This window comes from Cibotium barometz, chromosome 58 (assembly GCF_041138505.1).
Source record: "Cibotium barometz isolate CiBa-2024 chromosome 58, ASM4113850v1, whole genome shotgun sequence".
Lineage (NCBI taxonomy): Eukaryota > Viridiplantae > Streptophyta > Polypodiopsida > Cyatheales > Cibotiaceae > Cibotium > Cibotium barometz.
Window position 1 is genome coordinate 2,780,833 of NC_141103.1, and position 25,958 is coordinate 2,806,790.

General features: G+C 47.7%; 1 protein-coding gene across 9 annotated transcripts in view; it reads right to left on the bottom strand.

Annotated features, from left to right (window-relative positions):
* Positions 1–591: 591 nt before the first annotated feature.
* Positions 592–25,958, bottom strand: part of LOC147605798 (uncharacterized) — a 283,773-nt gene continuing 258,406 nt past the window's right edge. For 8 of the 9 annotated variants that reach the window (XM_086792669.1, XM_086792672.1, XM_086792671.1 and 5 more), the window contains 5 exons: positions 16,651–16,712; positions 1,976–2,320; positions 1,674–1,785; positions 1,347–1,475; positions 592–1,249 (listed from right to left, as the gene is read on the bottom strand). In XM_086792669.1, coding sequence (XP_086648795.1) covers positions 1,130–1,249; positions 1,347–1,475; positions 1,674–1,785; positions 1,976–2,320; positions 16,651–16,712 — 768 coding nt within the window. In that variant the 3' untranslated portion in view covers positions 592–1,129. Of the gene's footprint in view, positions 1,476–1,673; positions 1,786–1,975; positions 2,321–16,650; positions 16,713–25,958 lie in introns of all 9 variants that reach the window. The other variant, XM_086792666.1, reaches the window with a different exon arrangement.

Genomic DNA, 25,958 nt, shown 5'->3' on the forward strand with positions numbered 1-25,958 from the left:
TTTGTAATCATCTCCTAAACACCAGATTGAGTTGTAAAAGGGTAGACACATTGAGATATACAACACTTCTACATTTTTACTATATGAAGAGATATTATTTACACTCTTATGGCCACATGCACTATATGAGGAGATATTATTTAGACTCTTATGGTGGCCACATGCATTTGTACTATATGAGGAGATATTATTTACACTCTTATGGGTACATGGGCTCATATATAGGGACCTGGGACCATCTAGAACTATGCAAGCAAAGTGCCTTGTTTTCATGAGGGAGTGGGAGCACCGTTGTGTCCGAGATTGGTTGAGATCACTATACATTTTGGGATGAGGATTCTTTGTTTTTGCTTCTGGCCGTTCTAGCTGTGATGTTATATGGTGTATTCATACTTAATAGAAGTGTCATTTCTTTCCTCCCCAAAATAAAAAAGAAAAAGAAAAAGAAAAAACAAGGTCTAAAGCAAGAAAGCCAAGGGGATAAGGTGAGTAAGACTCGAGCACGGTTTTTTTCATGTAATTGTCTACGGAGCTACCTCTGGTGACTTGCAGCGCCACCACCACCGCACCTCCCAGCCGCCGCCTCTACGCTCCCCGCCCCTATGCCACTCTTTTTGTTACATGGGGTTATTACATTGACGGGCGCTCTTGTTATTGGACAATGGCCGTGCTGCCAAAGAAATATTGGTCAGGCGGTGAGAAGAAAAGTGTTTTGTCTACATCAGTGATATATAACATCAAGAGTGCTTCTTGTTGCATTCAGTAATAGAAAAACCCGATTGCTACGTAGCTGAAATTAGGAAATCTGATATATAACATCAAGAGTGCTTCTTGTTGGATGCATGTGTAATGTGTTGGCTCTTTTTGGATGTGGGTTCAGAAGATATTGTTGGACTGCGTGTCTACCAAAAAGTTTCCTGGCATCCACCAGGGGCAAGGCTCTCCAAGAGCCTGTTGAAGTCTGTGTCTGGATTTTCCTGAAAAGAGAAAGGGGGGAAAGCGAGGTTTATTGGACCCTCTGTGTAGCACGCGCACAGAGAATTGTTGGCAACAACTATGCTCTATTTGCATTGTGCGTGTGTGTGTGTTTTAATTAAGTGAAATTTGAGATTCCACATGACCCGCCACATTACAATTCACGTATACTAGTCACACTTCTTGCTGAGTTTGTTTCACTCTTTAGCGTGGAAAATGCTTGTGCAGCTTGATTGAATCGGAAATGAGGTAACAATAGCCTTGGTGGAGAATCCTACATAAAATACATCATTTGGTATCAGTTGACAAAAGTGAAGTCACCATCAGAATTTATTACCTTGGCATTAGAGATTTATATAGTTATAGACAACCTGAACTTTGGATTTTTTTCTACTGCACCCGGGTATCACTGGATACTTCTCATTAGTGTTTTCATATTGAGGTTTTTTCCTAATGAATGATAGACTTGACGGGATTATTGATCCAAAAGGTCTCAAATCCTATAAAATCATGAAGATTCACTATGATTAGTAAAACAATCCACAATTAGACCAGCCAAAAGGTCTCAAATCCTATAAAATCATGAAGATTCACTATGATAAGTAAAACAATCCACAATTAGACCAGCCATCATTCGGACATTAAGGGCTTACTTTTGTGACGCAAACAAAGAGATTATGAGGTTTCCCACATGATACCTTGATGGGTAGTCGTTGATTGTAAGCTATTTGGAGTGGCTTGAACCAAGAATCAAGGCGCAGATGTGGCGGCCCACCATCTAATAAGTTCACAATCTTTGAATCTAGATGTCTACAGAAGAAAAGGTGACAAGCCCACTTTGTTCACTCAGAAGTATTCACCTAACAATGCAATCCTTGTAAAAGAAAAACACACGGACAAACCCTTATGATACTATCAATGCCAGAATTTGGAGTGCAATGTGCTTAAAAACTGCTCAATAACTTTTTTTTGTTCTTATGTTAGGCAAGAAAAAAGATACCTTAGATTTTGATGTTCTGATGCTGTTTCCTGATTTGGATCATCATGGTACCCGTCCTTCTGCTTCACCCTTTCTCCAGCTGCTGATGTCACCTCCAGGGGTGCATTGATGAAACTTCCTCTGCTTGTCTGCCTACTATTGCTAGAGCGGCTGCCAGAAGTTCCTGCACTAGTGCTGACTCTAGAGCTTGAGCGAGTGCTTGATATGCTATCTAGATCTCGTACCATAGGAATGCTTGTAACGTATGCGGGACTCTTGCTAGCCCATGATTCAGGAACCTGTAAATTCCATGCATTCGATTGCCCGAACTGGCCTATCTTGACACCGGTGTCTGTCCATAGCCGACTGAGCAATAGAAGAATCATATTAGAATACCCGATTACGAACTTTACCTCATACCAGCTTTCAAACTCATTTTCATTAAATTTTGATCATTTTGTTTTTATTTTCCAAAGAGTAAAAATGCTTGCAAAACTGAAAGCTATGATTCCCTTCAGCATAGTGGGGAAGCCCCAATCAACTCCCCAATTCAAACCAAAAAAATGCCTGAACTTATTACTTTCAGATGTCCAAAAGTAGTGCAAGAACACACGAACTGTTTCAAAATTGCAAGTGTCTTTTTTTCAAAAGCGGGCTCCTTCTAGACCATATACAAGGGAGACTATTAGAGTGTTCACTATGTTCAGTGTGAACATAGTTAAACATCTAAAAAACAATCTGTAAAAAGAGCATACAGAGATGAGTCAATCTCATGAAGAGAGAGACAGTCATATAAAGATTGCTGAAGAGAGGAACGGAAGAATGAGTAAGCATCCAAGTGAGGCCCAGCAAAAACTATCCTGTTGCGAGACTGCCAGGTAGTCCATAAAGCCCAATAGCGAACCCAATCAAAGAAGACTTTATAGGATCTAAGGGGTGAAGGGAGAAGACCGAAGATCCAAAAGTATTTCCCAAAGGGTGCCTGTCGGAAGCGGGCTCTCAAACGTGCAGCAATCTGATCCAATAAAGTCCTGGTGAGAGGACAACTCCACAAAAGATGAAAGACTGTCTCTTGAGAAGCACCACAACTATGACAAGTTGAAGGTGCCAAAAGTCGCCTAGCCAAGAAAAGGCCGACTGGCAAGACTCCAATCAAGCATCTCCATAAAAAAAGTCTACTTTTCAAAGGAAGACTGCATTTCCAAAGAGAATGAAGCCGCTGTTTCCACCAAGCCTGACTTTTATGAAGATGTCAAATCTGATTCGCATGTTCTTGAACCCAAGAGGCAGGCAACAAGAGATGATATACCGAATGAACCGAAAGTTTAGCCATTGATAAAGGGCCTCGTGCAGGTTGTTCTCTTTTAAGGCTCCAATCAACCAAACAATCAGAACGATCCAAATCTGCAATTGGTTCAAAAGGAGCAAGAAGCTCTCGAATAAGCTGCCAGATTGATCTATAATGCATCCCCAGACCAAATTTCCTGGCGGCAACCACAAAAGAAAGCACATGGCCACCAGCATCCAAAACATCATCAATAAGATAAACTCCTTTCTTTGAAAGGAAATATGCCTTCCTAGGCTCACGTAGAGCCAAGGGTACATCAAAAGCCTTTGACCAATGAATACTCTCAAGGCGAAGCGAAGAAGATCGTGCATTAAGCCTGGGATTCCAAAAAAGATATTGCGTAACCTGTTTCCAGGCAAAAATTAACTTAGATGAAAGAGGGCAGCCGACAATCTTTCCATCGAAATGGCTGAAAATTGCATCCCAATACGTAACAGTCCACTTTCCAAAAGCAGGTGAAGACATAGACATACACATATGACCCAATATAATAGCCCATGGCTGGCGCTGTTTGTACAAATTCCAACAGCAAAGTGGATTTACGAGCAAGCACTTGAAAATGAATATTCAATATGTTCAAGCCACCATGTATCTTTGGAGAACACATCTTTGGCATTGACAAAAGACGAAGACCCTTTTTACGATGTTGAGTTTTCCACACAATTACCATTGCCAGAGACATAAACCGATCTATATCAGCTTTCCTCCACATAATCAATGGAAGAAAGAACTGTATGTAAGCCATGACAATAGCCTGCACTATCCTGAGACGTACATGAAGAGGCCAAGTGGAAAGCTGCCAATAATCAATTTTGCGATTCAATTTTAGCATAACCCATTGAATCATTTGTGAAGATGACAGCTGCCAACCCAAAGGGTAACCCAAATGACGAACGATATGTCCAGCAGGAGGTATTCCACCGGGCCACAATACATGATGCCATTGCTGTACATTAAGCGCAAGCAAGGTAGACTTACGGAAGTTTACTTTCAAACCAGCAGCCAGACCAAAAAGTTCCAAAGCCTCCATTAATCTCTGAAGATCTTGTTGCGTATTCTTGGGCATAAAAAAAGAATCATCAGCATAAGCCTGAGCCAGGAAAGTATGCCCAGCAGGAAGCTGTAAGCCATGCAATTCATCAGTAGCTTGCAAAAAAACCAAGTAGCAAAGAAAAGGATGTGTGGCAATAGCAAACAACAAGGAACTAAGCGGACAACCCTGGCGAACTGAACGTCCCAATTTCCAAGAATCTGATAGAGAAGAGCTCAAAATCAAAGAAGCATCACTGTCATTATAGAGCCAATACACAATATTTTGCCACTTTGCACCGAAACCAAGATAACTCATAGTCATAGCTATATAGTCCCAATGCATAGAATCAAAAGCTTTCTCGATATCAACCTGCAAAATGAGTACATCCTGCTTAGTGTATTTGGCATATTCAATGGCAATATAAGCATTAGCCAAATTATCATTGATTTGCCTGCGAGGCACAAAACCATATTGCGCAGGATGCAAACCATCATGTAAAAATCCTTTAATACGATTTGCCAACATCTTAGTCAGAAGCTTATAGATGACAGGCATAAGAGTAATGGGCCTCCAATTAGAAAAAGCTTCACAAAGATCCTGTTTGGGGAAAAGCTTAACCAATCCTTCTTTCCAAGAAGATGGTAGTACATCATTTTCCCAAGCTTCATTGATCATATACAGCAATGATTGTTCCAGCTTTGGCCAAAACGCATTCAAAAATTCCACTGTCAATCCATCCCATTCGGGAGATTTCCATCGACCCATTGAACGTAAAGCATCTTTAAGTTCAATATCAGTGAACGGAGATTCTAATTCCAAAGCATCCTGTGGAGAAATAATGGACCGAACATGATGCAATAAAGCATAACGAGCATTAAGTATGTCAGGTGAAGTAGTTGGCGGTTTAGCAAAAAGAGCTGCAAAATGCTGACTAGCAATATACGAGAGCTCCAACAAAGAATGAGTCCATTGACCATCAGATTTTTTCACCCTTCTGATGCATTCCTTTTGTCTTGAAGCATGTAGATTTTTGAAAAAATCTTTGGAAGAGCAACCCTTATCTATGATAGCTCGATGTCGCGAACGTGTCAACCATTTTTGCAATTTTCTCTGATCATTTAGCATGAGGAAGTGCTTAGCCTGCATTAAAGATTCTTGTTCATTGGTATTTAAAACCCGAAACTGAGCAAGATCAGCCATAGATTGACATGTTTCTTTAGCCTGCAAGGTCCAATTCCGCAAGTCGGCCATGTAATAACGACCATAATCACAGATCACAGCCTGCATGCGCTGAACAAATTGAAACCAAGCAATGTCAATATCCTCATGCATTTGAAGGGGCAAAGGCTCAATGGCTTGCAAAACCATTTTCTTGAAATCAGCATGCACAAGATAACTGTTGTTTAAAAGCAACAGCCTATGTTTCTGAAGAATAGAAACATCCTGTGGTATATCAAAATAAAGGCCTAACCATAAAGGAGAATGATCAGAGAGTAACATGGAACGATCAATCCATAGCTTGCAAACAAAATCATCGTATTGGTCTGCATGTAACAAGTACCAGCGATCCAGACGTGTCCAGATATGTGGAAAAGCATTGTGATTAAAGGTAAACCCTTGTAGACGAGGGAATACATGCTGCCATAGGTCCAAAATATTGCAGGAAGAGAGCAAATCATTCCATGTTCTGCGTTCAGCTCCAAGCATATGAGTTCTTCCAGTGGAATTAAATTCAAGAGACGGAGCATTATTAAAATCTCCACAAAGGAATGCATTATGGAGCCAGGGATAAGCCAACATTTGCGACCATATATTTGCCCTGTCAGCTGAGCTTTGTGGCGCATAAACTGCTGCAAATTCATAAATTTGTCCATACAATGAACATTGAATGACCATCCATCTGCCAGCAGAATCATTGTAGGCCAACATTGGTTGCAGATCATGCTTAACGAGCATAAAAACTCCCGCATAAAATATATCATAACCAGCAAAGTGACCTGATTGACCCACTAAGGTATGCTGATTGTGTTCTTGCACACACACCAGATGAGGTTGCATTTTATGTACATAGTGCCAAAACAACCTAAATTTACCAGGATCACAAAGTCCTCTAATATTGTACGAAAGACATTTTATTGGAGCATCAAACATCAAATTTGTACAAAGGTATATACAGTGAACAGCCAGCAAAAATCAATGCTACATAACAACAACTCAATCAGGGAGAGAGCCCTCGCCCTGAATCAAGAGAGACTCATGCATATTCGTATCAACACACATATCCAAAGCATTTACATCGGCATCCATACTCGAGGAAGCACCTCGAACTACATCCGACCATATTCTAGAAAGCATAGTCGAAGAAGTGGAAGACTGTGCAATAGTGGCAGATGCAGTCCAATTACGTGAAGGAATGGGAGCATGACGAACCATAGTAGCTTTTTTCGGAGTTTTCCATTCAGCTGAAGATATTTTATCTTTTCCTTTATCCTTGGATTGATTAGGCATGGCCAAAGAAGAAGCAACTTGTGGAATAACTTTAGCTTTTCCTTTCTCTTTCTCCTTTTGAGTATTTCGAGTGGCTTGATTTGTTGGTATCTCCTTAACTTGAGTAGGCTGCACATTCGCTAAAATGGGAGGTACAGCAGATAACGGCGGAGGATGCAGTAGAGAAGGACATTCAAAAGCCATATGCCCAAACTTATGACAAGTGAAACAAGCACCTGCAAAGACTCCCCAATTTAATTTGAAATAACGTGCACCCATGCCACGCACATTTTCTACTTCAACAGCAATTGCAGGTGGTTGCTCATGGTCCGTATCCCACAAGATGCAAAATCTATTTTTGTTTCCTGTAGGACGAGGTGCACAAACCACTTTGCCCAGAGTGGCTGCTATACCTGGCAAATGTTCCCTCAAATATTCCGGAAAATCCACGACCTCGACCCAAACAGGACAACGATGCCTAATCAAGGACTGATAGTCCTTGGTCGGGGACCAAGGTAACACATGTACCAACTGTATACCAAACATAAGGGGAGAAGTTTCAAGCATCTGCTGCTTATATTGACCATCAGACAGTAATACATCATAAAAACCCCTTGCTGCAAAGTGAACTCCATCTACAAAGGGTCCACCTAGAATGGACTGAATCCATTGAGCTACTTCTTGCGCAGAAGGCATTTTGCCCGGAAAGAAGAGGATAATCCCTTTCTCTGAGTATCTACGCAGAGGAGACACAATCGTCGGCAATTTAATCTTATAACTGAAAGAAGGAGGCGGGTCCTTTCATTTGACACGACTGTCTACAAAGTCCTCACATAAAGCCTCATATACAAACTGTGCATCCGACGAATCTTGCTTAATCATGGTGACAGATTCAATTGCAGTATGCTGCCTCTTGTTACTGTCTGCAGCATTATCCCGCGAGCATAGGTCACAACAATCTCAGACATAATTGCAAGAGTAAAGTCTGTACAACACTGCCAAACAACTTTTTTTTTTTTTTATGAAAGCTGTATGCTGTATACAGTAGCCTAAAAAATTACTGCTGATGCGAATCAAAAAGAAGCTCTATTTGCTGGAATGCTGAAACTGATTTCTGCTGATGCGAATCAAAAAAAAGCTCTGTACACTGGAATTCTGAAACTGATTTCGAACTGTAGAAAATCTGCAGATGCGAACTGAACCTGAAAAGGAAGGCGAAGCTGCACGGGGAGAGAGAATGGCGTGCGAAGAACTGACAAGAAGAAGCGCATACACACGTACTACACACACTTTTTTTTTGTGGAATCATAAGTATATTAGATTTACAAGATGACTATCCAAAGTAGATAGTCTCAAAGTACATCAACTGAAGATGTCAATATAAGACAAATATACATCATGTTCTATTTGGTCCACACACACACACAGCCGCACACACACACACACTCGTACAGGCGCACACAGGACGCGGAAGAGAGGAAAAGGGGCTGATAGACGATAGAGACCGTGTAAATGTCGCATAGAGGGGACCCCCAGATGATCGTGATGAGGGCTGGAGGGGCGACACAGTCCAGGAAGCAGGCCCGATATAGTTCAGGAACCACGCGCCTCACCACACGTGCACACACAGAGGGGGGCGAGTAAGTCGAGGGAGCAGGCGAGCCGGGCGAGCAGGTCGAGCCGGGCGAGCAGGTCGAGTAGGCGCCGCTGAGAGCTTCTTATACACCCCCCCCCCCCCCCCACACACACACACACACACACTCTTCCATGGCTGGCCGGTCTTGGAGGGAGACTATATCTGAAAGGGGGACATAGGGAAAGCCATGCTGGGGTTGGTACTGCCAAAAGATGCCGCTCTCGGCTATAGACAGGAAAGGGCTTGGGTTCCAAGTATGAAGAAAGGCCAAATGCCTCTTCTGCATGGCCTGGAAGCTGCTAGCAGGTACTTGCTCCTAGTGGATATGGAGATTGTGGATGAGGTCAGTCAAAATGCCGCAGATGACCTCTGATGGAGGTTCCACAATGCCCTTATAGTCTTGTGGCATTGTGTTGCTCTCTAGATTTGCCATGCTGCTGATCAGCTCCCAATGATGGTCGGGTAGAGCCATAGTTGTTTCTCGTACCGGTACGAATGGGTTCGTACGGTACGGTACTGTACGATAGCGTATGGTACGAGTTTTTCCCCCCCCCCCCCCCAAATTTTTTTTCCTTGAAAAAAAAAAATTCCAAATGCTGAAAAAAATATAGAAACCCTGCTTTACGAAGATCCCAAATGCTCGCAATACTTCGCAACTTTCGTGTCCATTCTTTATTCCATATGGGGTTGTTGAGAGACCTAAAAAATATGGCGAGGTAGACTGGTAGTGTACACTTGATTGGTAGGATGAGAGAATCTTGCTACATCACTTGGGGATCCCTGGTATAGGTAGGCTAGACAATTAGATTCTCAAGTTATGCATGAGGGAGAAGATTTGGACATGGCCATTTTGATCTAGAGAGGAGTCCCTAAACTTATCACCCTAGATGCACTCCTCGTATTTGTGCAAGGACGGTCCCTTAGTCATAAACGCTACACTGGGAGACCTTTGGTATTGCATTACCCATCCAGGTTCTTTTTTGGAGACAATCGGGAGATCCAACCGGGAGAGACACATATCCATGTTCTGGTTCCTCAAGCACTGTAGACTCCTCCCCTCCCAACCTTCTCTCACATTCAAGCTTGAAGCTCCATAGGTTGTAAGTGTAAAAAATAAAAACTGTATTTTATCGTACGGTATCCGAAAATTTCATATCGTACCAAAATTTCCCGTACGGTATTGTATCGTACGGTATTGTATTTTCGTACCGTGACAACCATGGGTAGAGCTGTCAACATCCATGCGATAGCAAAGTCTTGTTGTGCTGCCATAGTGGAAATCTGGTGGTGAGAAGGATGCTTAACATACCATGCAATCCTCCTCACGGTGAATGGTCGGACCCATCTCCATAGCCGAAGCCACCTTGCGGTGGTGGGTAGCTGGGCATTCCCAAAGGTAGTGTGAATGGCTGGACCCATCTTTATAGCCGAAGTCACCTAGTGGTGGTTGTGGCAGTCCAAGGTGAACATGTGCAGGATCCTGTGCCAAACTTTCTGGGTAACTGGGCATTCCCAAAGTTAGTGGCGAATGGCCGGACCCATCTTCATAGCCGAGGTCACCTAGTGGTGGTTGTGGCGGTCCAAGGTGAACATGTGCAGGATCCTGTGCCAGACTTGCTGGGTAGCTGGGCATTCCCAAAGGTAGTGGCGAATGGCAAGACCCACCTTCATAGCCAAAGCCAACTAGTGGTGGTTGTGGCGGTCCAAGGTGAACATGTGCACGATCCTGCACGACTTGCTGGGTAGCTGGGCATTCCCAAAGGTAGTGGTGAATGGCCGGACCCCTTTTCATAGCCAGAGCCATCTAGTGGTGGTTGTGGCGATCCAAGGTGAACATGTGCAGGATACTGTGCCAGACTTGCTGTGGGTAGCTGGGCATTCTCAAAGGTAGTGAGTGGTGAACAGACTTGCTGGGTAGCTGGGCATTACCAAAGGTAGTGGCGTTGGGGTTCTTGGCAGCAATGGGAGCCTAGCCTGCGAGTAGCCTGCGAGCTGGCCCATGGTGCCTGGCTGGTTTTCACCATAAGACCTATATGAGCAGTGAGCCATAAGCCCCCTTGTAATATGATTGTATTACCAAGGATTCTTCATGATACAAGGTTCAAGGGCATCACATGCCAGATTTCCAATGACATCTGTCCAATGAAAACACTTTGCAACATGATTTCTCGAACTGAATCGATTTCACAACTTTTGTGAGCCATAAGTCACTTGCAATAGGGCCGGAAAGGGTCGAGCCCCCTTGTAATATGATTGTATTACCAAGGATTCTTCAAGATACAAGGTTCAAGGGCATCACATGCCAGATTTCCAATGGCATCTGTCCAATGAAAACACTTTGCAACATGATTTCTCGAACGGAATCGATTTCACAACTTTTGTTGTGAGTGAAATTCAAACCATATAAAACTTTGCAAGGTGTTTCCCATGATGTCTACTATCCATTTGATGGATTAGATTTCTCTGAATGAGCTGAATTATGAAAACCTTGATTTGGGCTTTTGGTGATCAAGATGAAATTCAAACCATATAAAACTTTGCAAAGGTGTTTCCCATGATGTCTACTATCCATCTGATGGATCAGATTTGTAGCAATCTTGCATGCATGATTGAACTAAGGAGCATAGATAATTGGAAATGAAATAGCAAAGAACAAGACTCACAAATGTGGAGGCAAATAACTCGTACTACAATGATCACTCCAAAGATCAAAATACATGCCCTTTTATACAACCTTTTAAAGCACTTCACACCCATCTCCATATGGGATAAACTCACAAACACATTTCCTCTCTCCTCTTAATTGCAACCACGGTTACGACTAATAAAAGTGGGCATTTGACCCTACTACAGATATGTGGCAATCTTGCGCGAATTGAACTAAGGAGCAGAGATAATTGGAAATGAAATAGCAAAGAACAATATTCACAAAACCTGAGGCAAATAACTCGTACTACAATGATCACTCCAAAGACATGCCCTTTTATACAACCTTTTAAAGCACTTCACACCCATCTCCATATGGGATAAACTCACACACATTTCCTCTCTCCTTTCAATTACAACAACAGTTACAACTCATAAAAGCGGGTGGGCATTTGACCTCGCTACAGATAGACCAGGTCATAAGAGTTCACCGTCTCGGTGAACAATCATTTAAAAAAAAGGTACATATTTGATGTGGATGCCGATGTCGATGTTGAGGAGCACATCCATGGAAGAGGGGTGTCCAAGTAGCAAGAGGTTGTTCTTGTGCCATCAACTTGTGCAAGATCACTTATGAGGCATAGGATAGAAGATAAACAAGGATGCCAAATCACATAGAGAATATCCACCACAAAATAGAGAGATAGAAGGGAAGAGAAGTATCCACCACAGGATATAGAGGGTAAAAGAGAGGGGTGTCCACCACAAGATAAGAGAGAGAGAGAGAGAGAGAAGAAAGAAATAAAGAAAGATATATTAGCATCTCCTAAAGGCCGAAATGGCCCATGAGACCAAAACAAAGAAAGAAAGATATATTAACGTCTCCTAAAGGCTGAAATGGCCCATGAGACCAAAACAAGGTACAACTGATGATGATGATCTCATCATAACAAATCTGAAAGAAAGAATGAAAATAATAACATCCTAAGAGAGCTAAGAGCTGAAAGCTGAACCGCTGAATCGTCGCGGTAAACTCCTCCACTGGCGGGCAATGATGGCTCCAATCTGCCGATGGTGAGGGAGTCGTGGACGCGATCCTCGTGGTCGTGGGCATCTCGCTCTACAGATGGCAATGGCTCTGTCCAGGGTGACTCCTCTGGAGGGTGGTCGGCCAGGTAGGCCTGTAGATGGGGGAGTAGAGGCTGGTGGGGTTACAGTGCTGACTCTGAAAAAATCTGAGAGAGAGAGAGAGAAGATAGAGAGAGAGAAAGGAAATCCACCAGAGGATTTAAAGAAACAACTACCACAGGACACCACAAAATTGAAGAAGAAAAAGGTTCAACAAGAGAGAAAATGAAACACACAGAGGGAAAGAATCCGTACATCTCACAAGTTTTGGAGCTTTTAGTACTGTCAGTGCAGGTGAACGAAAACAACTCAAAAATCTGAAGCGGCGATGACCACTCTGCAGAATGGCGACCTCGACTTTTTGTGCAGCTCAACCTCCATGCTATGGTCGCCCACGGAACTGGTGGAGCAATGATGAGCGTAGCATGTTGGTGTGTTGGTGGCGAGAGAGGCACTCATTTGACATGGATTCCTGGAGGACAATAGCAATTTGAAACGCGTGCATGTTTGAAGGGACTAAGGATGACGTTTGACTCGGTAGGCATGTGCCATTTCGAACAAGTGGCATGGCTCCAAGAGGAAAGGCGACCATCAGAAGGCACACCAAGCAGGTGTAATTGGGCACAACGCCGGGCAGTACCGTAGTTGACGAGGATGGTGTTGGGCATAGAGTGTAGGTCAACGATGCGCCCGTTTTGATGGCAACCAGCATATGGTGGCGATAACCTAGATGCACAGCACGGTTTGATGACGAACCCTAAAGCAGAGGATGCAGTAAACCCTAGACTGCAAAACTCGTTCGAATGATAGCCCTGGAAGAAAGGAATAAAGTAAACCCTAATTTGAGAATAAGAGTTGGGGGCAGGGAGGAGAGAATCCCCCGTCCCATCGGGCGTGCCAGAAATTGCTACATCTGTAGCAATCTTGCGTGTCTAATTGAACTGAGGAGGAAAGATAATTGGAAATGAAATAGCAAAGAACAATACTCACAAATGTGGAGGAGAGAGCTATCACGAGATCTTGGAAAAGGAGAGAGCTATCAGATGGAGGATTGCGGTGCTTCAGAGGGAACATGAGAAGCATCCTCATTCTCCTTGGATTTCAGATCTTTTATCTACAGCCAGAGCTGAGCTGAAGGTGGTCTTGGATAGGCATTCTGAGTTCTCGTTTCACCCTACTGAGGCATTCTGGGGGTGGCAGATGCAACACACAATTCTTCTCCTCACATAGACCTACCCATAGTAGCAGGGAATCTGTCAGGTGTTTGCAGGACTCGGTGGGAGTGATTCAGACTGAACCGGATACAGTGAGGAGTATTGCCTCAGATTTTTATCAGATTTTATTGTCTGCAGAGGGACCCTCTCCGCACAAAGATGTTGCATAGCAGAAAGTTTGGGAGTGCATTCCCAAACTCATTACAGATGATATGTGTTCCTCTGTGGATGCTCCTTTCTCGAAGGATGAGTTGAGGCTGGCTCTCCCTAAAGGAAAATGCCCTGGGGATGATGGTCTCTCCCCATCTTTCTTTATTCAGTTTTGGGATCACATTGGGGATGAGATCACTCTTGCCTTGCAGGAGATGTGGTGTACAGGTATGATGCCACCCCATCTTACGGAGGGCCTTATCCACCTTATCCCAAAAGGTGGGGATAAGACCAACCTCAGGCAATGGAGGTTATTAGGTTCAGAGTCGATTGGGGTTTTGTGGAAGGCACATTGGCACATAGGGATTTTCGGGATCAGAGGGGTCTCTTACCTTTATAGGGAGGCCCATAGCATGGTTTTGGCCCATGGGGGACGGGGTGAGCGCTTTTAGATTTCTTGCTCGGTGTAGTAGGGTTGTCCCCTTGCTCCCCTACTTTTTCTCATTGTGGCAAAGGCCATAAGCAGATTTCTTCGGGCCACCCTAGCGGGAGGCCTCACATGCTTGTCTTTGTGCTTTTCGGACAGCCCTCCATATGTTTTGTTTGGCTGCAGGTGCCAACATTAATTGGCACAAGTTTGTCAGATTTTGGATCAATGACTCCCCACAGATAGATTGGGGCTTAGATGTGGGGTTTACTTGGATTGAGAGAGGATGTACTGCTAGGTACCTTGGTTGTCAGGTTGGCATTGACATTTCCCCAGCACAACAGTTTGCACCTGTACTCATGAGCATTAAGAGCAAACTTCAGCATTGGAGCAGCAAGAAGCTTGATCTAGCATCTAGGGGGCGGTGATCTGCCTCAGAAAAGATGAACTGTGAGCTATAGAGCCAGTTGCCACCCTTGACTGCAGTGCATCTCATAACCTGTTGCATGAGAAAGTCCTTCCAAGGCTCAATGCAAGGAAGAGATCCTTGGACAATCAACTTGCAAAGCAACGCCTTACACTGCACCTCTGGGTCAATAATATTCAATCCCCCTCATGCTTAGGTTTGATAATGGTATCCCAGGCAACGGTTTCCCATGCAACTCTAGCCTGGGTTTGTGCAATGCCATCCAACCCTGACAACAAAAAGTTCCTAAATGAGGCAGCGAAGTCCCTTCTTCGGGTCTGGGAGTGCATGAGAAGTTTTCTAGTTCATATACCTCCTCGGTCAATTGAGGAGGCTTACAGACAACCCCATTTTGTGGAATGATTTGATCGTGGATGAGCATGGTAGATCTCTTGGCGTTGCCCCACATATCCATTGGGCTGCTTGGGAGATGTTTTCTCCTTCTGTCCTCGAGTCGAAGAGGTTTAAGAGCCTCACGGAGGATCGGAGGGTTGGCCTCAGAGGATTATGCAAATTGATGCAGCCATACCCAACCATTGGGTTACACGGGCTTTTCTGGATGGATCTCCTCACTTGTTTTTTTAGGGACCGCGGTTCCTCTGCAAATTATGGGTCTCCCCTCGCCAGGGAAGGGTGAGGTACCATTTTTCTTTTCTGTTCACGATATGTGTGGTTGGAGAAATGTGTGGTGCAGGATATGGTTGAGGTCTTGGTGGTTCGGCCCGTGAGAGTTGTTGTTAGAGTAGGGAAGCACTTTTATAAACCCCCCCCCCCCCCCCCCCCCCCCCCCCCCGAGATGATCACAGATGCTTCTTGCCTTTGGCTGTTTGGTGGATGCCCTATCGGACATTTGCCTTGGGATCCCGGTGAGTGTGAATGGATGGATGCCACCAATCTGATGAAAAGTTTGCCTTTCTATAGCTACACTGTGAGGAATGCCAGGCAGCTTGTCTTGGGACAGATTCAGAGAGTCCCTACCCTTAGACCTCATTGGGAGTCCTATGGTATTACCTTTGACATTCAGAGGAGTTTCTGGCGGAGGCTGTGGCACTCTTATAGGAAGGCACAAATCTCCTCATTCTTTTGGATTACACTACATGGTGGACTCGCCACCAACCAGTGGAGATTAGTTGTTGGTGTTAGCCCAACTTGCCTGAGACGTGCAGGAGCTTCAGAGACAGGTGCCTATGGGAATGCAAGGAAGCACAGAGGATTTGGACTGTGATAGCACACCTATTTGGCAGGATTAGTAAGGATGCCTACATATCTTTTGGTGCTATCATTTGGTTGACTCGGTCAGCCCCCAGCTTAGGTATGAGGGGAACGATAGGAGTGACGTCATTTTGATCGGGCAAGGAGTTGCTCAGTGAGGTTGCATTTAGGATTTGCCAGATTCAGGATACACCACGCCGGCATAGAGATTGGACAATGCATGGGAGATTATTGCTAGTATTACAACCTAGCACATCTGGAAGGCTAGATGCACTGAGGCCATAGAGGGCACTATTGTCTTGGACACACAGTGCCTTTGCAGGATTTGGAGTGATATTATCCATACCCCAAGCTGGGGGCCAGAATCCAGGGATCTTGGAGGGCCGCAAAAAGAGAAAGCAGGACTAGTTTATGAGAGAGTGGGATCATGGTCTATTCTTCATTTCCACTCAGATAGCACCTTGTTGGCAACACAAGGCACCCGATTGGTTGAGATCTCCACCTAGTTTGGTTTGAAATCTCCCTTTTGTATATTTTTTCATACTTAATAGAAGTCTCTTCTCCGGAAAAAAGAAAAAAAAACTTGAAGAAGAACATGTACAACCTATCTTGCAATCCATACTAGTCCAATGGGGAAAAAAACCCTTGGATTTATTCAAGAGACTCCATGTCCATCCATGTCCTTGGCATCGGTTTTCCTGAAAAGAAAGGGCATATGTTTGGATTTATTCAAGAGACTCCATGTCCATCCATGTCCTTGGCATCGGTTTTCCTGAAAAGAAAGGGCATATGTACACTATATACAACATTTAGAGGGATCATATTTTCTTGTGTCGCCGTAATCATGATATTTCTATTACATTTTGATTCTCCTTAGATCCAAGTTTTAAGTTGGTATTAGAGTGAGGTTAGGAGGCCTCACATTAGGAAAAGAAAAGGGAGAGCTCACCATGTGAAGAAAATAGATGCTGTTAAGATGAGTTTCTTCTCGTCAATAAAAATCATGGAGACCTGCAACAAAAGACCAAGAAAACATAGTAACAAGCAAAATTTCTATCGTAATGAAGTGTAAGATATCAACCATTTTGTATTGTTGATGGTGTATGGTATCATAGATGTGGAATATTTACTAGCTTATAACCTTTAGGATTGTACTATGTTTTATTATGTGTAACGTTTTTTTTTTGCCGGGGAAAAATCCTTCTATTAGTTATATGAAAAGCAGCCATAGATGTGGAATATTTACTAGCTTATAACCATTAGGATTGTATTGTGTTTTTTTCGCTCGCTGAAGCTCCCCGCCTCACCCTGCTCTGCGCACCGTCGCTCCCCCCCCTCCTCGCGCCTGTTTGCCTTCCGCCCCCCGCTTGCTTCCCTCTGCTCGCCGCTGCGCCCCCCCTCTCCTTCTTCGCTGCTGCGCCGCCCCCCCTCCTTCCTCGCCGCTGCCCCCCCTCTTCGCCATTTCGCCACCCTCCCCCCGCTGCCGCCTGTTCGCCTCACCCCCCCGCTGCCGCCTGTTCGCCTTCCCCCCCCCGCTGTCGCCTGTTGCCATCCCCCCCCCGCTGCCGCCTGGTCGCCCCCCCGCCTTTTCGCCTGCTCTCGCCGCCTCCTATCAGCAGCGCCCCGCCTCCCTCCTCCTCCTCGCGTTGTCGCCGCCCCCCCCCTCTGGGCCTTTCCTCTTTTCGCCGCCCCCCCCTTCCCTGCTTCTCACCCCTTGGGGGTTTTTGTGTTTTTTCCCTCTTCGTCTTCCATCCTTCCGCCTCTTGGTGTGCAGCCCGCTTCTTGCAGGTTTTCCGCTTTCGCCTCGCCTTCGCTTGAGCTTCAGACTCTGATGGAGACTCCTCCCGCCTCGTCTCAGAGGGACTCTTCCGCAGCCCCCTCGCCCGCCACCGAGGTCCTCCCCATCAGGCTTTCTCTTTCGCCGGAAGAGGAAGCGAGCCTCACCGCAGAGGTGGAACGCCTTCAGGCTCACTCCACCATCTGCCGTATAGTCGGCACTCGCCCCAGCAGAGGGGAGATCAGGGATCTACTTCAGGCTCGCCTTCTTGCAGATGTGGGCAAGATCCTTGATGTACAGCTCTTGGGCCGGGGACATTATCAGATCGAGTTCGAGGCCGCCCAGAGCGTTGCCAAGGTCATTGCCATGAGTCCTCTGGATATCAGGGGTGCTCGGGCTTTCTTCAGGCCTTGGCAGCATGGATTTGACCCAGCTGCGGCGGAGCAGGGAGAGCGCCTCTTCCACATTACAGTTTGTTTCCCTGGTCTCCGCCGGGAGTATCTTCCGCTCCTCTCCAGGCTCGGAGCACTGGTGGGCTCGGTTCTTGAGACGGGCCCCTCAGCAGCTTCAGTGGTGGCCAGAGCAGCTGGGCTACCTTCGGTCAGAGTGTTAGTATCTGACATCTCCTCCCTTCCTAAGGTCATTCAGCTACCTAGGATAGGGGGGGGGTGGATAGATCAGAGAGTGGAGTTCTCGGGGCTCCCGAACCAGTGCTTCATTTGCAGGCAGGTCGGTCATTTGGCCAAGGCCTGCCCTCGCAGGAGACCTCGGCCCTCACCACAGCAGCAGGCCACGGATGGCCCGCCCACAGATTCGGCTCGGCAGGCTGCCTCAGGGACACCTGCTCAGGCCACAGAGACCTCGGAGTGGCAGCCTGGACAGGGGCGCCGTCGAGGGAGACAGCCACCGCAGCACGCCCAGGTACCGCTGCAGCAGCAGCCACAGTCTCAGCCTCACTGGGTTCCCGTGAGGAACAGATTTGCTCCCCTTCAGGAGGAGACCCCTGCAGCGACCGAGGACCAGGAGATGCCAGCTCCCCCTCCTTCACCTCCTCCACACCCATCCCCTCCCACCGCCTCGCTTCCACCATCGCCTCCTCCCGCCCCCGCTCCGGTCTCGGCAGCGGCTCCCTCTCCTCCTCCCTCGCCTCCCCCTCCTCCCCCTCCGCCCGCCTCGCCTTCCCGGGAGGTCCTGGCAGCTCCCTGGCGCTCACCTGCAGTCCGGAGGGCGCTGAGCACTGACCTCGCTCGAGCATCACAGAGGAGACCTATGCCGATTAGGGCCTCACGGATTTCTTCTATTCGTAGTCGGCTGAGTCGCCTCGGCATTCGACAGCGCTCGGCGGCGTTTGATTATACCTTCACACGGCTTTTTGGAGCAGAGGGCCCCCATGAGCCAGCACCCATCCGAGTGCATGTAGTGATACCTCCGGCCCGCGGGGAGGAGGCACTAGACTCAGCAGTGGCCTTCTCGTTCCCTCTATGTGGACCTTGTGACCGGGAGTGGACTCTAGAGCTCGCTCTCAGCACGTTGAAGACTCAGGCAGTTGAGTTTTCACATCACATGAGCGATTTGGAGGTTACAGATGTGCTAGGCCGACTTTGGGAGTTGGCTCATTTTGTCTTGGATCCCGAGGGTGTGGATACATCCGGGATTCGACATTTGGTCGTGCGCATAGTTGCAGATTTGGCGCGCGACCCAGGATATGTGAGCATTCACGAGGTTACTATGTCAGAGCAGGAGGCAGTCGCCATGGGTCACAGCCACTGGCGCCTGATCCGGGATTCTTGCAGTACACCGGGTGGGCAGACTCGCAGCCGTTCGGATGGGGACTACTCTCCATCCAAGCCGCTTGCGAAGGCCCGCCGTACGGCTGAGACAGCATCCACCTCAGTAGGACATCCATGAGGATCATCTCATGGAATGTACAGGGCCTTGGCGGAGCACACTTTATACGCTATCGAGGCTGCTTGAGGCAGGAGCTACAGAGATGTCTGGTTGGTGGCAGCATTGACATTCTGATGATGCAGGAGCACCACTTGGGTGAGAGCAGGATCCGGAGATATGGTTCGGTGATGCCTGGTAGATGGGACACTTTCTGGTCTGCAGGGTTTGGTCCGTTGGGTGGACAGGGAGGAGTATGCATGGTTATTGCAGATGCATGGCGGCAGGCCATTGTGGACCGAGGGATCATTGTGCCTGGTAGAGCACAGTATGTCATTCTGAGGATGCATGATGAGCTATTGGGTGTGCTCAACATCTATGCGCCCAATCATGCTAGTGCCAGAGCAGAGTTCTGGACTCAGGTTACAGATGCATTGCCAGAGGCCGCACATTGGTGTGTTGGGGGAGACTTCAACATGCTTGAGGACCCGGCAGATAGGGTGGGAGGCAGTCATGTTACAGTGCACGGCACGGAGCTTGCAGCTTGGACCGGTTTTGTATGACACTGAGGATCACTGATGCATGGCAGCATGGGGCTTTCTCCCGGTCTCAGGACAGTCTTAGTTTCTCTCGGTCGGATCGCCGGCAGGGAGGGACTAATCTATCTCGGATTGATCGCTTTTATGTGGGCGATTGGTTGGGGGAGCGAGGGGGCTCCGTCGGCATTCTTGCTGGCACCTCATTTTCAGATCATGCGCCAGTTATACTGACTTTGGAGGAGGGGACACGGGAGCCCAGCTTGGCAGTTGAGGATCCCAGAGAGGGTACTTGCAGACCCCAGTCTCGCTGAGGACATTGAGAGGATCTGGCATGATAGTCAGTGCTCTGACCAGGATGCAGCGGGCCAGTGTGCCCAGGGACTCATTGATCTTAGCTCTTTTCTACACGCTGCAGCTTTGACACGACTGGGAGAGATTCGCGAGCGGGAGCAACGGCTGAGACGCAGCCTTGCTTCGCTACAGCGCCTTCAGGAGCAGCAGCCTGCATGTGAGTGGGTGGCGTCCCAGCTGAGCCAGGCACGCCAGGAGGTTAGAGAGGCAGAGGAGCAGAGACATGAGTTTTACTATCGTCGTCAGGCCTCTCAGTGGACGCAGCTTGGTGATAGAGTGACTGGGGAGTTTTTTGAGATCACTGGACCCCGTCATGCGCGAGCAGGGGTTCGCCAGCTTGCTAGACCGGATGGATCGATAGCTACTGAGCTCGGGGAGATCAGAGCCATTGCCACTGCTTTTTATCGTGACTTGCTTTCAGCGGAGCCAGCCACTGAGGATCGAGATGTATGCAGACAGACTGTGTGGGCCCATGTGCAGAGGAGGGTCACAGACCATATGCGCACAGTTCTAGGTGCGCCTCTGTCAGAGATTGAGCTTGCCGAGGCCTTGAGGGTCCTGCCGCGACATAGTTGCCCAGGGGAGGACGGACTGACGCCGGCCTTTTTTATGCGCTATTGGGACCTTTTGGGGCCAGGCCTCCGCAGGGGCTTTCAGCATGTTTTGGACACTGGGGTGATGCCGCAGAGCTTTTCAGAGGGCTTGATCTATCTTATCCCCAAGGGGGAGGGAGTATCGGATGACATTCGGCATTGGAGGCCTATTTACGATCCTCAATACTGTATACAAGGTCTTGGCAAAGGCCTTGAGTTTGAGGATCCAGCCCTTCCTGGGGGAGTTGATTCATGCTACTCAGACAGGATTTGTCAAGGAGCGCAGTATCCTTGACAACATCTTTACTTTCTGGGAGGCGACGGCCCGAGCTAGGTTTCTTGGCGAGGACTTGGTCGTGATGCTTCTCGATTTTGAGAAGGCATACGATAGAGTTGATTGGGGATTCTTAGAGGGCACTATGCTACGCCTGGGCTTTGAGCCAGGATGGATCAGAGGGGTGGCAGCTTTGTATTCCACAGCTCGCAGCCAGGTGCTGATTGCAGGAGGTCGGGGGCCGAGTTTTGAGCTGACCAGATCAGTCCGTCAGGGGTGTCCTCTCGCCCCTTTCCTTTTTCTCTTCTTTGCGGAGGCTATGAGTATGTATTTGACGGCAGAGGAGGTTGGTTTGAGAGGACTTCAGCTCCCAGTCCGGGGGGAGGATTTGCTTGATGCTGAGTTTGCAGACGACACGGGCTTATTTTTGCATGGCCAAGAGGCCAATCTTATTCGGGCAGAGCAGTCGCTCCAGGTTTTTAGTGCAGCTTCGGGAGCATTGATCAATTGGCGCAAGACAGTGGCCTTTTGGATCAGTAGTGCTCCCACTCCGGCATGGAGTCCGGACCCCGGTTTTAGATGGATTCCTCCCGGCACAGCAGTGCGGTATTTGGGATGCCAGATTGGCCTCGATTTGTCACCTGAGCAGCAGATTGCCCCGCTTCTTCTGAGCATTCGGAAGAAGCTATTGTATTGGAGTACAGCTCGACTATCCTTGGCTGGGAGGGTGGTGGTGGCAAATCAGGTGCTGTTAGCGACCATGTGGTACATTACGTCTTGCTGGATTTTTTCGAGCTCTTGCATCAGCCAGGTACAGAGGCTGATCAGGAACTTTCTGTGGTCTGGGCGGGACGGTCAGCCAGCTCGGGCAAAGGTTGCATGGGCAGTTATTACACTCCCGCTGGCTCAGGGCGGTTTGGGCATTATAGATCCAGTTGATCAGAGTAGAGCCTTATTGGGGATGCTTATTGTTCGGGGGTTGCTTCCAGGCGCTGAGCCTTGGAAAGAGCTCCTCTTGCAGCGATTGCAGGCCCGGGCGCCTCCTGCAGGGGGTACTTGGGCACCAGAGATTCGCTGGATATTCATAGAGATGAGGAGGACAGGCCTCAGTAGAGGATGGGAGGACAGATTTGCTTTGAGTATCCTGAGAGCTTGGGATTTGCTGAGACCGGGGCTCTCTCAGCGGCCTCCGTCTTGTGTTGAGGAGCGGGCCAGGCAGCCGCTCATCTGGAGCCCAGCGGTTCGTACAGAGCAGGGTCATATGCTGGGTTCTCGGCCTCGTCTAGCCTGGGGACCTTTAGCGGCAGGCCCAGCTCGTAGTTTTGGAGACTGGCAGGCTTTCTGCAGTCTACCAGAGGAGACCCAGGTGGAGAGGCTGAGTCACTTCAGAGGGGGGTTGATTATGCGGGATGATATTCAGGAGGCACTTTCAGAGGAGTGGTTCACACCTCTCGAGCCAGTGGCCCCACGGTGGATGGGTGCCTTCACACAGTTGGAGATCCTGATTGCTGTCAGAGCTAGCACTGAGGATGGCAGATGCCTCTATTATGAGATTCAGGATGAGGGCCGACTCCAGAGAGTGGAGGTGGAGTCGCCCTTGGTTGCAGAGTGCACCTTTCAGAGGATTCGGGTAGTAGCTGCCGCTTCTCGGAAGTGGCATATTGACCCCGACCCTGCTGACGTGCTCCCGGATTGGCGTATATGGGCATATGCAGCACGCCCCTTGGCCCGGCTACAGTGGGACCCCGGAGAGTACGAGTGGCATGATCCTTATGCATCCCTTGAGGCCACAGAGATCACTTTTTTCCAGTATACTGTTCGGCTGGGACGGCATATTTTGACGGCGAGGAGGACGGTTTCTCCAGCGGCAGCTGGGCATTGGCGATTGCAGGGACTATCACAGGAGTTCCTGGAGGATTTCTGGGCTCGACTCTGGGCTAGTCGACAGGCCCGCAGGATCTCGGCTTTTCAGTGGCTGGTCGCCCACAGGGGCTCAGCAGTTGGCACTTGGCTTGTTTATAGCGGTCTTCCGGCGGCCTGCGTCCGATGCGGCCACCCTATGGAGACACAGAGACATTGCCTTTGGGACTGCCCTCAGGCACAGCAGATCTGGCTGCGGATGCTGCGTATTCTAGCCCCCCTCTCTCCAGAGGGTATGTTTACGTGGGGTGCCGCTGCTTGGTCGACTTTGTCAGGGCCTGCTATGGGCTATGAGATGGAGCAGGGCAGTCAGGCCATCAGATTTATTAGGGGCCAGCCTCGCCTGGTTCCGGCACCGGATTTCTCGTCCGACAGCTGGACACAGGAGAGGGATTTACGATGGGAGCTCCTCAGCAGCCTCACCATCTGGTTCACCTGGAGGGCCCGGTGCTTCACGGCCTTTGAGGGGAGATTAGAGCCACCAGCAGAGACTGTTCGGGGGATTTGGCAGGAGTTGATCCACACCCTGCGAGGACAGTACGACCGCATCCGGGGAGACTCGGATGAGGCGATTTTACGGCGCCAGGCCTTTCATACCACTTGGCGCTGCGGCCCGTTCTACACCCTACACACGGGATCCCCCCGTTGGCACTACAGGCCACCTGTTTGGCTCTTCCCCCCCCCCATTGTATGATTTAGCCGCTCAGTCCTTTAGACTGATGCTTGTATTTTGCAGCACCTAGGGAGAGTCTCCCGGGCTGCCATGATGTATTCACTGCTCTTCTCTCTGTTAGGAGCAGGAGAGATCTCTTTTGTAGCCCTACGGGCGTTTTTTTCTACATAACTAATGAAAGGATCTTTTCTCGGAAAAAAAAAAAAAATTAGGATTGTATTGTCTTATTATTTATGTAACTTTTTTTTTTCACGGAAAAAAATACTTCTATTAGCTATATGAAAACCAGCCAATAGGCTGAATTACAAGCACTGAACCCCTAAAAGAGGACAAAACACATGGCAGGATAGTCCCCTCCATGGCTGGCCGCTCTCGGAGGGAGGGGGGGAAGCCAAAACCGGTGGCCTGTAGTGCCAAGTGAGGTGTGTGGCACTGTCTGAGAGGAAGGGACCTGATGCCATATGCGTGAAAAGGCCTCTCGACGTTCATGCATGCGGTCTAAACCTCCTTGAATGTTGCATGCGTGGAAGCCTTGGTGTACTGATCCACATCCCTAAGCATACTTAAGAACATTGATGCTAATTAACTATGATTAAGACACGTAGGAGAGAGAAGAATGGAGAGATTAGTGTTCAGGTTTTCTTGTATTAGTATGGTACAAAAGGTAACTTACTGCTTGCACATGCTTTAGGGCTTGTGGTGAGCCATGTCATGATGAAACAATGATGAATATGACTTGAGACTTGCTGAAAGTGATGTATTGCTTATATATTATGATGAGGGTGTAGTCGGCCAGTATTTGGAGACCGGGCCGGGGTATTCAGTGAAAAGGTTGCCAGGGTAGGAAGGATGACAGAGGGACTCCGGGAATAGAATGGGATGATGACAGTCATCCAAGAAGCAGATTGGAATCCCGTCATCAAGTTTAGCAGAGGGGGATGTTCATGTGCACACACATGTTCATGCTAATCTCATGGCTAATCCTGGAGGCAACATGATAAAGACTCACTAGAAACACAGATTTGGAGCATGGTATGCTGTTTTGGCAAGGAGAGTTGACTAGTAGAGGACATGGGGGCTGTCAGCCAGTACACAGAAGAAGAGGATCCAGTCGGTTGCAGCATATGTTTATTTTATGTCCAGGAGCTGGCCGACCAGATCACATGGTCACTTCAAGGCCTATAAATTGGCATATTTGCTAATCATTTTACTCATTCAACTCCTTGTTGAGTTGGGTCTAGACATAGACTAGGGTTAGGGTGTTCTACCTTTTCCAGAAGGCAGCCCATGGCTGCAAGGGATTATGTACCCTTTTGTACCATCATATGAAATACTGAATTTCCAGCCATCTCTCTCTCTCTCTCTCTCTCTCTCTCTCTCTCTCTCTCTCTCTCTCTCTCTACTCTCCCTTCTGTCTGCGTTTTTACATCAGCATGTTCGAGATGGTGTTTAGGGCTGAAAGAAGACTCTAAGAGCATCCGCATGTAACAGTACAAAAAGGTAACTTACAGCTTGTACACGCTTTAGGGCTTGTGGTCAGCCTATGGGCTGACCCTTAGCCCTTCTGCTTATGCTCTACTACATGTCATGATGAAACAATGATGAATATGACTTGAGACTTGCTGAAAATGATGTGTTGCTTATATATTACGATGAGGGTGCAATCGGCCAGTAGACAATGCTGTTGGCCAGGTCTGGTCGTGGGAACTGCTGTTTTTAATGCTTTTATTGCTGCGTTTTCTGTACTGCCTCCCCCATACCAAGTGGCCTTCACCTAGATACTGTCGCCTGCATGCTGGCTGCTGACTGTTTTATGCTGGCTACCGGCAGGGCCCATGCCCTCCTTGGGATGAAGATGATGTGGATGCTGCTGATGCTGATGATGATGCTAGTTGTAGTACTGATGCTGATGATTACTGAGGCTAAATGTTTGACTAAATCAGGGGTTAAGACTGTTCCCACACAAAGTTAACCATGGCACACGTCTCTTCACAACGGCAGGTGGGCCTCGAATCTGTCAAACAGGCGACTGCCCCCGAAGTGATGATGCGAGAGGCAACCTGAGAGGTGGTGAATAGTCAAAGAATCCTCTGCCAAATTTCATGAGGTGAATAAAGTGTAAATGCATTACTTCAACCACACATTCAAAAATGAAAAAAACTCGAGAAAGAAAAACTCATAATCCATAATCAGATTTTATCAAAGTTGCGTACCATATCTAGAAGGTTATGGTGCCATCACAATGT